Here is a 15660-nt window from a genome sequence, read left to right as displayed (position 1 = left end):
TTTGTCAAATATAATTGATGGCAGGCTAATTAACTGCTTGACTGATTCAGTAAGCGGACAGACAAGGCAGATTTTTCTGCTAAAGAAACATCTTCATGTTGTCAATGCAAATGTGACATTAATTGCCCTATTATTTCTTATTAGAGCTGTTAATTTACTTTGTCTGGCTTTAAAGAGGACAACCTCTAAGTGGTATCTATCTTTGCTAGTGTACACTACACATTTACGGCCTCTGAAAGCATTGCTATGGGCAGCATTGCAGTTTCCATACTTTAGGAGGCCGGAAGCTTCTACTCAATCTGATGATGAGCACCGGGAAGGATTCATACATCCATGTAATCAGCCCCTTTGGCAACAATGCTAATAAATAGGAGGTTAATAGGCACATTGTCCAAAGAGAGCAATTATCCCTTGCTCTAACAAGCACATTATTTTGAGTACTAGCTGTTTTAGCCTCGGATCTCCATGAGACAACAGTGCTCAAAGCATCATTAGTGCACCATGTTATCTCTCAGTCAATACATCATGTTACCCATTTCAAGAACATGAGTTTTGCTTGTTACACACAGCCTGGGATGAGGAGATCAATGTGAACTTTCATAGGTAAACAACACTGAGCTTTTAAAGTTCTCAAATCTAAAATGAAAATCATTCACTCGCCCTTACAGCATTCTAATCCGTGGAAGAAAGTCATGCAGGTTCAGAACGCCACAAGGGTGAGTAAATTAAGACAGAATATTCATTTTTGCATGAACTAAGTTAGAAAAGACACTCACCTTCACATCTGTCACCTTCATACGCGTACCCTCCTTTCCCACAAATATATCATCCACGTCAACTAGCAGATGCCTCTCCAAGGACAGGCAGAGTCTTTTCCCTGTCAGATACGCTATGGCATCCACAAAAATCAACTTGTGCAGCCAAAACGACAGATTGTTGCCGAACAGCACCCTTTGAATGCCATCGTGAAGGCCAAGGTCCTGAACTACAGTGGCATGAAGGGCTCGGTTGGGGCCCAAATGGGCCAGTGCTTCTGAGGATTTTGTAACAGCCAGTAGCACGGGCTCATAGGTGCTATGGTTAGACTGAAAGACCGTCCAGTCATCGCCAGGGAGAGGGCCCTGCTCCACCTCGTTGGGTTTGGTGATGTACAGTAATGGGGCAGCAGGATTGATGTGGTAGTCCCGTAGGCCTAGGTTAGAGTGCAGGAACAGTGGGAAGCCCTTCAGCTGGGCACTAAGCAGCGAGTTCTCGTTGGCTTTGAAGAAGCCGATGATGCCTACACCAAATTCAGCACAATATTTATCCAGCAGGTCACGGTTCCAAGCATCCAAGTTGACATACTTGAGAATGTTCTCATAAATGACCAAGGCGTAGCGACCGACATCACGCTCCATCAACGTAGGCATGTCCCCTTTGCTGGGTGCAATCTCGGTGTGGTAACGAAAGCGACTAGATTCAAGGATAGCCACAATCTCTTGTCCGAGCTGAGAGTAGATGCTTTCCACAAAGACCAACACAACAGGCTCTGTTCGAGAGTTATCCACTACTTTAACCGTCCTCTGTCGGCTTGTGAAAGGAGGCAGGAAAAGAGGAGCCCGCTGCCCTCCTGGTGCGGCCGCAACAACCCCACCACAGTCACTGAAGGGCAAAGGGGGTGCCTCCTTTATTTTAGGGCTGTTGCTGACATAGTAAGCCAGGAAAGCCATGGAGAGCAGGCAAAAGATGATGAGCGCCAGGATAAGGCGGTGGAGCTCGAGTTGCCTGACACCCCGCACTAACTTCCACAGCCCCATGGCCACAGTGCACATGTGGGACCGGGAAAGAGAGGGGGGCAGAGGGGAGGCTGAGAGCCTGACTGTCGCAGTGTTCGCAGCAAGAGGAGGAAAACAGAGAGGAAAAGAGAAGGAAAAAGGAAAAGGGTTGAGCAGCAGACACCGGCACAAGTTTTGGGTCAGGAGTAGCCATTTATGCTAGGTCACCATGGCCCCCATAGCCCATGACGCGTATCTCCGCTTTGATTGCTGCCTCTAGCCACAGTCCTCCAATGAGGTCAGTCAGCTCTATCACCCCCACCACGCGTTCCCTGAGTGCACTCGCTCTCGGCTGGCGTCTTGGGCCTGGGATAAGAGGATTGGGTTTCTTGATCACTCTCGACACTCCTCCTCCACCACACACTCGACAAAGGATCAGCTGCTTTGTTGCCGACTTTTACGTTGGTGTGTGCCGAGTTTTCAAATAAGCACGTGCCTCTCAGTGCAAAGGGCTCTTTGGGATTTACTGGAGTGCTTCGAAGCTTGTGCTTCACTTGCCCCGCTGGCCTCAGTAGTGGATGCTCTGAGGGTGTTCACCACTGGGGCGGGATGGTGAACATTGCCCCCGATAGAGGCCCAGCACGGACGGCACATTCATCATTGGAAAGGATGAGTCAGAGCCTGAAAAAGAGAGAGGAGAAATGCAATCAGTCCAAACATTATCAAGTACCTTTAATAAGTCGACAAAACCGGGAAGCAAGGAGATCTGACAGGTTGTAACCTAGACCAAATGCTGCTTCACTTTTATATTTCCAAGCAGCCATGCGATTTTGCTATTAGTGTGACTGCTGATGTAGATCCCTACCTTACCATAGAGTAGTCTTTTACTTATGACTCTTAAAATAACACTGGAGCCCTCCAAAATTATAGGTGGGACTGACCTTACAGATGACTAAAACACTTTAAAATGTAAACTTCAGACCCACATAGATCTAATTAGAGCATGAGAAATTCAAACATTTTGATTGGAACACACTTGTTTGTAAAATTCAGACCATCTAAACTAACCTTCATAGGAAAGAGCAAGTTACAGTTAGATTGAGTTTCAAGTAGCTGGAGACAGAAATCATTGGATCGCAGGCACATTTTCTCCTTCCTCTCCCCACCAAGAGAGGCTTTGTCAGCTTACAGCCAGCTATCAGTCTCTGACATGATCAATGCCAGCCATGCTGTAACTATAAATCAGGCTAGCACTTAAAGGATCGTTTTTCCCACAGATGAACAACCATAGCCTGTGCTTTGGTCAAAGGCACCTTGTCTAGGGCGGGCGATAAGCTAAAAGAGAAAAATAAAGGAAATGAGAGAAAAAGCGTATGGCATGAAAAGACACCAGAAACTAGAAACAGACCTTCACTTCCACCTTCAAAGGCTAATAATAAATGCAGAGAATCTTAATGTGGTAATTCACCTGTCTGAAAGAAGGCAAAGAATAATTATAAAGAGAAAAGGAGAATGGCGACGAAGTGCTCAGCTGCAATAAATTTTCAACCTCAGAATGAACCCAACAGAGGTACACATCATGATACGGAAACCTAGGCTATTATTAGCCTGAGAGCACTCTAACCTCACTGACCAGTTCTCTATCAGTTCAAAACATACACACAAGTGCACACAAACAGTTTTTTTTTTTCATGATATGTTGCAAATCATAAGGTCATACAGATACACCCAGTTCAGTGTATCCAAATTCAACATTATCTGTACGGTAAAGCAACAGGATGAGTGAGAAGGAAAGGCAACCTTGAATCATTGCGCAGAATGGTTTCACATGGCATGTGATGTTGAAGCTGGGACGAAATTACTACTGAGCATTTCTCATCTCAAGGGAATAACTTTCACATTTGAGTCAGAGAATGCAAATTATGAACTATTCAGAGCTGAACCCGACCAGGAAATGATCAGGATGGCCATGCATATCTTGTGTTTATTACACTGGTCTTGTCAGTAAACAAACATGCTTACGGAGAGATGGTACACATGAGCACAGGAGGAAATGAGATGGAGGAGTGTGACTAAGGGAGGAAATAAGATTCAAAGAAAGAACAAGTACAAGGGATTTGAGACAGTCAGATAGGCAGATAAGCAAAGAGTAAGAAAGGCAGCATAATGTCACTACTAACATTGTGCGATATATCATTATAGTGAATATGCGCGGTATTGTTATGGTGGATGTCTTAAAACACTGAAAATAATTCTTTATTAAACATTATTTAGAATATCGAATGTATTTTAAGTACAATTTCCTCATTAACTGGTTATAGGAACAACACCGCTGTAAGCAGCGAAGACACATGTGCACTCTGATGTAGAAAAGCACGGATGAGAGGCACGTGGCACAACACGTGAATGAAAGCGCACATTCAATCTCTGACAGTAGAGGGTGCTGAACAGCCGAAACACAGCCGCTACCCCAGACACGCAACTGCTACTTTCTAATCGATTTAAATATACATTCCGATTTTTGTATTTGCAGTGGTGTTCATTCACAGTGAAAAATGCTTTAATATCCAGTCCCAATAGGCTATTTTTTTTATTATTCTGTTACACTTTACATTGGAGCTTCATTATTGAACATTAGGCGTAGTTAAATAACTATTTAAACTCCCAATAAAAAATTCTTCGAAACATTTATTAATCTTAGGCATTAATGAATGTTTGCAATGTTAAGAATGTTTCAAATATTTAACAAGACTGTAAATATAAGTAATTATAAATGGTGTGATATAAACTGCTTTTTTATTAACTTTTTAATGAGCAAACTAAGAGTTGCATTATTTATAACAAAGAGATGCATAACTTCTGTAGCAAATTTAGCTTTTGATCATTGATAATGTTAATGCATTAACCAAGGTTAGCTACCTTTACTTACTGTAAAGTAATACCTATTGGTCTTAATTCTTTCGCACTTTAATCTGTTTAAAATGTTCAACTTTAAAGCAATTCACAAAAAAATATATAGTATTTAAATTTTTCTTATAAGAAAATATGTATTAAACCTGCTGTACTATATTATAACAGCACATTTTTTGCAACTAAATTTCAATACTGTGATAATATCGTATACCTTGATAACAATGTTCACAATTAATCGCGACATTAAAAGTTGATACCGGCATATGCCTACTGCTAACTAATAAAGATCCACTCCATTTTTCCTCGTAATTTGTTTAAATCATTCTAATTTGCATACTCATGGTCAATTATTGTTATTGCTCAGTTATTAAAGGGTATCTATTATAAATGTTGAAAATGTTATTGCTGAATGGGAGTCATGAAAATTTTGCTTTGCCCTCACAGGAAAACAAATACACTTTAAAAAAAGATTTTTTTATTGTAACAATTTCACGGTATTACTTTTTGTCTATTTGTACAGAAATAAATGCAACCGTGAGAAAAATATTATTTTTATAATTTTTTAATTATTTAAAACTTTCAAAACTATGCCGACCTCAAGCAATTAAAATGCTAGTGGCATTAAATATGTACTTCTAAAAAGTAAAAGAAATGGAAATGAAATGAAGAGAAGCCGGAAATGTACTAGAATCGTTCTTTAATTAGCAGCAAATGGTAAGTCTTGCCTCAATATCCTGTGACAGAGATTTTTCTGCTACTACAGGGCTGTGTTAATGGGGCAGAATGAGGGCAAAATGAAGGAGTGAGTAAATGTGAAACCATGTGTGAGCAAGAAAAACGACTGATTAGACGAGGCGTGAGCAGGTGTGTAAGGATGTTACCACCTTGAAGAAATTTCACACACGTGTATTCAAAAAAAAAATATATAAAAAATTCCTGTGCTCAACTGTCTGTCCACACTGAAAGAATAGCAAAACCACAGTTATGTGTCACACATGACTTCTCAAAATTAGTTATGATAAACTGGAACTTACATGGGAAAGATGATTTTAATGTGGTTATGACACTGTTAAATGTACATTGCAAGACATTGTACAACCCAACAAAGAGGGAGCTAGTTTCTTTGGTGCTGCATAAATCACCCTGCAAGACTGCCATGCCTCCCTGACCCATGACCAATATGACCTCTGACCCCTAATTCATACTGACCGAGCGTGCATGTGGGCCATGTAGGGTCTCAGATTTCCATCACTCCAGTTTCTTTCTGCTCTAACCTAATTACGGCAGAACAACTCAATCTGCCTTTGTCTGCTAACAGAAATCAGTTCTAAACTCGATCAAAACAGCAGCTGGAAAGTAAATGCACTCATACCACTTCATACCAAAGTACATTTTTACATAAGAAAAATCAATTTTTTTAAGCTAAGGTTATGTGGGTTGTCAAGCTAGTTGCACACAATTGGTAAGTAGCTTTTTTGTGGTTGCTAGGGTGTTCTAGTGGTTGTTTATTGACCCATATTAAAAGTAGTATCCATAATGTATCGATCCCTAGATACGCCTAAGGTCCCAACTTAAACGCAAGTCTACTCACGCATGTTAGCCACAGCCAAGTAAAAAGTCTTATAGTGCAGCTCTCTACAACAAACCACAGGATTTCAGTCATTCCTGTAGCACAAATGGTGCGGGACATGTTATACACCTAATTTTAATACTTGTGGTTAAAGGCCATTTTCAACCTCTAACCCCAACTTTGAGCAAATAGTAATGCTTGTCTTGGCAAAGGGCCCTAATTAGCCTGAAGGACTGATGGTGCAGTGTACAAAGTGACCAGCAGGGGGCTTCCACACACAATGGGCAGAGAATTAAGGTCTCTGGGCAAACTGGAAGAGGGAGATATCATTAGGGCCCAAGGTCACACTGAATTTGAGCCACAGGTGTGCAGGCATCATGGGCATCTTGCCTGTACAAACACACACACACACACACACACACCTGAAAGAAAACTAGACTGCTTCAATCAATACTAAGTAAAAAAAAGAGCACTTTAAACTGCTACTATGTGTGGAGAAATTTAATGAGCCTGCAGCTTACCTGCTACATCCAATTTTCAAGTGAAAAAAAATATAGACTGTTTCTACAATAACAAAACGCTTCAATAGCAGAAAAAAAATCTTTAGATGGATTGAGTCCTGTGGGGCAATTAACATGCAAATTATTTATAGAATTTACAAGCTGTGGGGGACGGTGGGGAAAAAAAGCTCAGCTTATTTTTAATCAAAGGAAATGTTTTACAAACAGCTGGAGATTGTGGCTTTATCGGAGCTATAATTTCGAAACCCCTGAGTTTGAGACGGTTGCAGGGTGACAGCCGCAATGGTTGCTCTCTGAACCACAATTGTTTGGGACAAAGAGATGAAGGGGGACCATGTGAGGACCCTCTCCTCAGCCTCTCGGCCCCAGCAACCCCAGGGTCAAGCCCTCGCTACCCAAACAGCACAGTGCTGACCGTCGAATTCCACAGGCCGCTGCCCCCCTCTGATTATTCACCATGAATAACACACCAAATAGACTCACTCCAGTGCATGAAACACAGGCGGAACAAAACCAAAAGAAGAAAGGATAAAACTCCCCCCACCATTTGTCGTCTTCCTGGCATTTCTAATCTCAGCTGAGAAAGTAAAAACGGAAAAACAATCAAAAACTAAAAGCAAACTAAAAAAAATAAAATAACCTGAACCATGTCCATCAAAATCTATGCATTTCTTTTAGTGGGGACTGAGATAAAAGCGCTTTGCTTCTTCTCATCCCATTTAGACTTCAAATGGACATGTGAAGTGTGGCTAAACTACGTCTTTAAAGTGTTTATTTTACCCGTCCATTTCTCAGAGTGTTACGTGAGAATGAAGGCGGTGGTGCTGATAAAGTGCCGTTTGTATTTGGCTTTTGAGAAAGCCGGCTTTCTCTCTCTCTGTCTCTCTGAAAATAGTGCAAAAACAGAATGTATTATGAGTGACTGAAAAGGAATTACCCAAACTAAGCTGATTTACTGATGTGAGCTGCATGCTGAAGAGCTCCAGCAGGGTTCACTGTCGCTGGCCGCTGCTGATCTCCTGATAATGCTTGCAGCACAGGCTCTGTTAATTGTGGGATTACAGGACAGCAATTAGTGAGCCAGACTTAACTGGAGAGGACAAAGAGACTAAATAACTAACAACTGGGACAAATCTGGACAGTAGTTTTTATGAGAGCTGCCATCTTAGAATAGGATGGGGTGTATTACGGTGACAGCTAGTGTTGTGAAGAAAATCAGCATTGACCTTATGAAAGCGTATACTTAACCATGCCCACCACTTTTCAAGGGCAGATATACTCTGTGTATATTCATCAAACAAAATGACTTTGCAAGCCTCGCTGATGTACCTGATGATTTTGGAATGAATTACCTTAGATGCAGTTTATCATCGAGCAAACAAAACAGAAAGCATAAGCTTTTGTATCAGACGGTTATGCTGCAATACTAAATAAAAGTAGATAATGACAAAGTAGATAATGTAGATAACAGTCAACATAAATATTAACATTAACACAAATTAAAAAAATTGTAACATACTTTCTGCAGATGTAAATGGGTGAATTATTTGTAGTCTTTTTAGTTGAGTTTTTTTTCTAAAAGGAATATGAACGTTTAACAGTATTTGTATTAATGCACAAAAGGAAATTAGGGAGCACAATGTCAAGAATGGCAAGTGCTATTTAAATCTTTTATTCCTCTTTCTAAAAACATCCATCAAACAGTTCTCTACCATTCTACTTTTGGCCAGGAATGTTTTGCTTTTGGACAATTATTCAAAACTTGCTTTTTTTTTGTCATTCATGATAACTTGCTGGTTTTCGGAACTAAAGGAATGGAATTTCAATCACTAGCCTCTGTGGATACCTAGTATCTCAACTGCATGTACCACAACATGAAGTTTTACCAAAAACGTTTGATGAATTGGCTTCCATTCAATACAAGAGTTGCAATATATATTTATATTTATCCGTTTATCTGTCTGTGGCAAGGGCCTAAAAACCTTAAGCCGTAAAAACTCTTAAAAATCCTTTAAAATATCTCCATCACTCAAGGTAACATTGAAAACTTGTCCTTACAAACTTTGCTTTTCTAATTTATATTATACTGAATTTCAACTGACTTTATATGTACTGGCCTACAAAAAGCAACCCTGCATAGTGTATTCAAAATCAAAAACTCAATTGGAATTTGAAAGGCATTTTTAATTCAATTCTGAATCGCACAAGCCTCTTTGACAGCTGAGGAAACAACTCTGCCACACACGTATGACATTCAGGACTTAAAGTATGACCAGAAAAACTCCACTCATCAACACTTACTGAAGCTCTTTGTTAAATTAACATCAAACGACTTTGAGAGCCCAGATCTAGTTAGGAATGACAACAAGAATTGCGACGGTGAAATGGCTGGAGGGAAGCAGATAAAACCTTTCATTACTGAGAGAGGAAAAGGGTAAAAAAACAGGACTTCTATTAGCAGATTCCCACGCTGAAAAATACTGAAGGCTAATCTCTCTCATTAATGCAGAATAAATATTTAATGATTAAAAATGGCACCTCATTAGAAGGTCTATTCGTCATGAGAGTGTGCTGCAGTAGGCAGTCAGTCAGACACGCCTCTCCCTCATTCTCTAGCAGGTGGCAGCCACGATGTGCCCACTGGCATCGGGAAGGCCGTGTCAAAATATTTACATTGTCGGTGAGAATGTCATGCCTATCATCCCTGCTAATCCAAGCTCTGGAGCATCGCCACGACGCAGAAGTGCGTGTGATCGATGTCAGAGAATGTGAGTGAGTGAAAGAGAATGCGCAGGCTGAGTTGCTACATGCTAACCGCGTTGTGACTGGGCTGGTAATTGAGAGTGTATTTCAGTTGGCCAAGATTTTGGTTTGGAGATATTCAGAGGGGTGGGGCCTGATCCAGCTGAGAAAGCAGGAAAGCTGCAGCGACAAGGATCGAGCTCAGGAGAGGCTGTGGGGACGCCTGAGCTCCTTTTACCTCAAGATCATGTGGTTCCCACCCCGCAGCACCACACATGGCTGTTCAGAGAGAAAAACGTCTAGCTCCTGCATGCTGCAGAGGAGAGGCTAGCAAAGCCGGCCACCCACAGTGTGTGCATGTGTGGGATGGGGGACACGTGCCTGCTCTGAAGGAGGAATGGAGGAATCTGACCACCGGTCTGGCTTACCCCGTCCGCTGGATGACCCCCAGCCCTTCCTAATCTCAAAAGAACCAAGAGAGGTTCCTGCATGGTGTGAAAAGGTGTGATTGCCATTTAATGTCTGGAGGCTGTACAGATTTCTAATGAGACATTGGGGCATTTCTATTGGGATGCTATAACCAATAAACAATACTTACAACGTTCATGTGCATTTTCCCCTTGAACATAAACAGAGCTGATTTACGTCAAATATGTTCTTAAGTCATTCCCAAAATGGCGGAAGACGTCATTTAGGGGAGTTATTTTTGTAGCGTTGCAAAACTGAGGCTGAGCCACTGTCACATGGACAGTTTTTACTAACATTATGTTTCTTGACCTGGAAACATTTCAGTCTAAAAATATAAATATAAAAAAAACCTAATTTGTGTTTCCAAAGATGAAGAAAAGTCTTACGGGTTTGGAACAACAAGGGTAAGTAATTAACGACAGAATTTTTGTTTTGGGGTGAACTAACCCTTTAGTAGATATAATAATAAAGACACAGAAACATTATTGCTAGAATCACTTTCGGAATCTCTTGTATAGCTGATGAACTATAAAAATATTGACAGCCAATCAGAATCTGCTTTGAAGATGGCATAATGGCAGAACACATTATAGCTCTTTATAGCCATCATTCTTGGTGTGAAGGAATTTTAACTAACAAAATATGAGAGAAACTGGAAAAGAGTGATTGGCCGAGCTGTGCAGCATCATTAGGAAGTGAAGAATGAGCATAGGAGAAGAGCCGAGTCCTGTTTACACAATTTAACTCTGTCTTGACTGCCTCTCATATAAGAGCACAGATCTCAAGTGTGCTGGACAAAGCTTAGCTCTTAATCAAACCAGAAGTGTGGCAAGGTCAAGGCTGAACATGCTACAGGCATGATTGAATAGTTTATTTCACCTGCAACTGCTAGACTAACAGCTACAAGACTCAATATAGCACAATACATTTATTGAGATGTTTTAAGATTTCACACTCAACAGAATGATCACCATAACCATTTAAGTTCTTTCTTTATAATATTTGTCGATAGTGACATGATGTTCAAATTTTTTTAATAAACATTATTCAACAAGCAATAACAGGAAAAACAACATGTGTTGTAACAAGATATGCATCTCTACTGTAGCCGCTCCTGATCATGCATGAGGTGAATTGACTCCAATATTAAATTCACAAATGAGCAAAAAGGCGCCTCATCTTTTGTTAAGTGATAGTTTAGACTTGTGAACACAGGCCTGGTGACATATCTAGAGCTGAGAGAGATCGCAGATGTAGACTGTGACCTCACATGTCCTTACACAGAACCTACACACTTCTCTCCTACCAACCACACCTGACCAGTTAGAGGTCAACGTGGGACATAGAAACACATTTACTACAGGGGTCCAAAATTCCATTTACAGGCTTGTCATACTTCATAGAACTCTGGTATTATGGAGATGGCCTTTAGGACCAAGTCAAGCGGAGCAGTTCTTTTAATATGCATGTGTTATATACTTTTTTATATACTGTACAGAGACCCTGCCAAAACATTCCCTCAATAATATAAATGCTTTGTCCATCAGACAGTTTGGCCTCATTGGCATTCAAATACCTTAATTCAAAAACACTATGCAGTATTCTATTCTAAAGCAGATTTTGGTGAAGAAAAAAATCTATCCTGTTTAATGAGTTTAAGCAGCAAGAAAATTTGTCACAATCTATTGCACACACTAGCTAATGCATCTCACCTTGTTGCTCAAAGCAATGCTTCCTGGCAGCAACATAATCGTTGTTGTTGGCATGTACCATTAACTCTCAAATTGTTCTTTAACTTAATGTCTGGTCTGTTATGAAAAGAGAACTTGTTTACTTCCCATTACCAAAATGTACTTGCCTAAAATAAAAGCGAAAGGCTTGCTGTTGTCTTTCCCAGAAACTCTTGTGTCTAGTGTGAAGTGAAACAGTGGCATCAAAACGCACTCGAAAGAAGCTTCCCACTTCCAATCAGAAACTTCTAGAACTTCTTGAATAACCTTCAAATGTGAGTGAAGTGGCTTTTAACCAAGCACATCTCAGAGCAGAGGAGACCAGTCATCTTGAAAAGCCCTAAGAGCGGGATGCTATTTCCTCCTGTCTTTATGCTTTCTGATGTCTGGCGGTGTGCAGTCGAGGCAGCAGGGGGTGGAGGGCTGATGGCACTATGTCCCTTAGCAATGGCCGTCCTCCTGGAGCGAGAGCAGGCAGGGTCACTGAAGAGTTCACAAGAAGCTCTGATCAAAGGCAGCCCCTGAAAGAGCTCTGCTGAAGGGAGCACACTCACCTACAATCGTCATAGTGGCACTTAGCTGAAGTCTGGCAGGAGGTCTTACTGGTGGCTGACATATAAAGTAACTGCCTTCCTACTTCGGTTACAAAAGCACTACGCAAACACGGTGGCAAAAAGAAGAGAGCTGATAGATAATTTTGAGTAGGGATGCACCGAATGTTTGGCAACCGAATAGCTGGAATTATGCCGAACAATGATGTGATGTGATTAAATATAGGCACTATGTTTTCTAATGCATGGATAGTCTATTTCCCAACTGCGCTGCAGAAACCCTGCTTGTTGGCCAAGGTTCAAAATCCAAATGTGTGCTAAAGCATTGTTACTAATCAGCTGCTCAGTAACATTTTCATGCATTTTTTAAATAAAATGAGAAAAGACAGACAATAATAATGATCATCATAATTACAACGGCTCTATTAATACATTTATTATAACACTCATGCGTAGTGTTCCAATTGGGATCTGTAATATTTTCTAATGTTTTGAAAGGATTCTCTTCTGCTCGGCAAAAAAAGATAATTATATTTTGGTAATTTTAGTATAGTTAGAAATGTTAAGTATATTTTAAGAAATGTTTAGTCTTAAGTAAATTATTAAATAATTGCTTTGTAATATTAAATTTTTTTAGAAAAAAGGTAGACAAAACAGTAAAAAGCACATTTTACCCATTTAATTTATGCAAATTGTTTAAAAAAAAAAAAAAAAAAAAACATATGGGGCAAATTTAAAATTTGTGTTCAGTATTTGGCCTTCGGTCCAGTGTTTCATTTTGCTCAGCTTCGGCCAAGAATTTTCATTTCGCTGCATCCCTAATTTTGGGGTTCTTTGAGGCTTTTACTGTGTTCGAGATTAATGACTATATGGACTTAATTTATACCGTACATAATATGAATGAGCAAAAGCATATATTAAACTAATGGTAATAATAAACAATCATGTAAAGATGCACCGATATTAAAATTTATTCTTATTTTTTTATTTACCCTGATAACCAATAAAAGTTGTAATAAACCAGTATTAGAAATCAAAAATCTGGGAAAAATAAAATAAAATAAAAAAACCTTCAAAATTAAAGAAAAATCAATAAGCGGTTTAAACATCTCATCTTTTGTTATGTGCCAGTTTTCCTAGTACCTTGTGTTTCATCAGTTTGATCCAGCACTACACAAAGTGCCTTTAAGTGAGGAATAACAGAAATGGCACTTAACACAATCTCTCACACACATATAGAATGGGTTTCTGCAACTAGAGAGCTGCATAGACCAGAAGTCAGGGAATTTTCAGAGCCTTTACAATTACCATTTTAACCGGACATACCATATTAAAAATGCGACCAGCCATGAAGGGAAAACACTTGATCCATGTGATAAAACACAGAGCATGCTTATTTCAATAATTAAGTTATATGACGACATTTACTTTTATTTCATCACACACTGATGAAACACGATACCACCCTATGATCTGGTGTTATTTTTGTGCGCTTCGTCACAAACGTAAGGTTTATAATAGAAAAATATCCACCTACTAAAAATAATACAGCGATACTTTGATCCATCTCGTGCATATGTACATAGTCAATCCATGCCTCTATCTTGCTATAACCTTGAGTAATATGTGTAACCATAGTGACAAATAACAATCATAAATACTTTGCATAGCCTATGTAATAAGTAAATGTTTTACTCTCATGGGCATACTGGCGTACTGGATTCATCCTTTCAAAATTGTGGTGAAAACGCTGTTTCTGTTCATACAAGACATGCTAATTAAATTCTCTTTTAAAATTAGACTGTGACTCTTTATTTAAAGTTGTTTTCTTGGTCATACAATGCAGTCACTCTTTTTTATAAAGCATGCAATAACGCATTTACATAACGTGTGCATACGAAAACCGAATTTAGCGCTCCAGACAGGCCCGGCAGCTACTGCTGTGTAAAGACAGAAAGCAGAGGCTGTGCAGAGAGATGCGTGTCTGTGTGTGTGTGTTATAGAGGGAGAAGGGAAGGCTAAAAATCGATATATCTGGAGCAAGATGTCACATTGGCCATTCACGGCCTGCTCCTGTCACCAGTGTCGTTGTGACATGGGTATTTAGAGCTTTCTAATTGGTCACCCTGTGCAAAGACATCGAGAGAAGCAAAATGACAACTGACAATAGATCCACTCTCGCTGTCAAGTTACACATCCACAAACCGCCCACATCCTCTACCCAAGGTGTTTCAGTTATAAAGTGCAACACACAAAAAAATGTGGTTTGGAACTCACGGCTCCCTTTGCCTTCAATGCGAAGCCATGCTGTCACAGCTGGCCAATCAGCGACAAACGCTGGCTCTATGAACTCTTCGTTTGTGCGAGTAGGCGTGAGAAAAAGCAACGGGGGGCGTACGTGTGTATCAAAAAGTGACCTTACTTTCTTTCTCTACTCCGCATTGTCATTTGGTTTTCCTGGCCTGGGGTTTAGGACCATCCCACTTCCACAACAAAAACCCGAATGCCTCTTTGCTCCAATTAAAAATTCTTTGGCACAACCTCTCTGCAGTTATCTTTTCACTTTGTATCTGTCCGAGGAAGACGCTTGCCAGTATCCTCCATTCATGCCGTGATCAATCCCACCGTGCAACACAAAAGTCCTGGAGGACCCCACAAGCACAAACTTGCCTTTAAACTCTTTCTCTCCACCGCACAAATACAGGCTAACAGCATTATACAATCGAAGGGGATGTGCATGCAAGACCACTCTGAATAATGAATCTTTCCTTTCAGGGAGGTCTGAATTAGACAAATCAAAATCTGTAATGAACCTTTAGAGCAACATCTTGCCGACAAAGCCCTTAATATGAGGTAACGTCTCTTGTTTGCGCTGAGTGTCAACGTCTAGGTGAGGAAGGCGTCTCTGGAGGAACACCGAGTTGGTAAGGTGCTATCTTAATTGGCACAGAGCAGGAAGGAGGACAGGAGAGTAGACAGGGGGGCGAGGGCAAGGTTCAGGGGCCATGGTTCTCTTCCTGGCAGAGCTGATGGTACTACTGGGACCACACACACATTTTACAGATACACAGAGGAGCAGGCTTTTGTTGAGAATTGTCACAGTGCAGCTTCACAAAGCAGGACACTGAAGCATTTATACTCTCTCCGTCTCTTAAACACTCAGAATACAGAGGTCGCAGAACAATAACAATCATTCAAGTACACTAACATGCCCACTCGCAAGAGTATGTCTGCATTTACACACATATCTGTACTCCCACACACGGGCAACACAATCAGCAAGATCATGTTGATGGTAAGGAATTTCTATGAGCTTCTCTATAGTAGGGATACGCAGATGGAGCTAAGGGGTATTTCTGCATGAACTGGTCATCAAATTAATCTGATCTTTAATTAAACAAAAAAAAAAAA

At 40.3% G+C, this 15660-nt stretch overlaps 1 protein-coding gene across 6 annotated transcripts in view; it reads right to left on the bottom strand.

Moving 5' to 3' along the window:
- The window catches only part of ndst2a (N-deacetylase/N-sulfotransferase (heparan glucosaminyl) 2a), a 93671-nt gene that overhangs the window by 11485 nt on the left and 66526 nt on the right, over positions 1–15660 (bottom strand). For 5 of the 6 annotated variants that reach the window (XM_043255309.1, XM_043255308.1, XM_043255305.1 and 2 more), the window contains one exon: positions 777–2435. In XM_043255309.1, coding sequence (XP_043111244.1) covers positions 777–1811 — 1035 coding nt within the window. In that variant the 5' untranslated portion in view covers positions 1812–2435. Of the gene's footprint in view, positions 1–776; positions 2436–7695; positions 7802–15660 lie in introns of all 6 variants that reach the window. The other variant, XM_043255307.1, reaches the window with a different exon arrangement.

Source organism: Puntigrus tetrazona, chromosome 13 (genome assembly GCF_018831695.1).
Source record: "Puntigrus tetrazona isolate hp1 chromosome 13, ASM1883169v1, whole genome shotgun sequence".
Lineage (NCBI taxonomy): Eukaryota > Metazoa > Chordata > Actinopteri > Cypriniformes > Cyprinidae > Puntigrus > Puntigrus tetrazona.
This window is presented reverse-complemented; position numbering and strand designations above follow the sequence as displayed.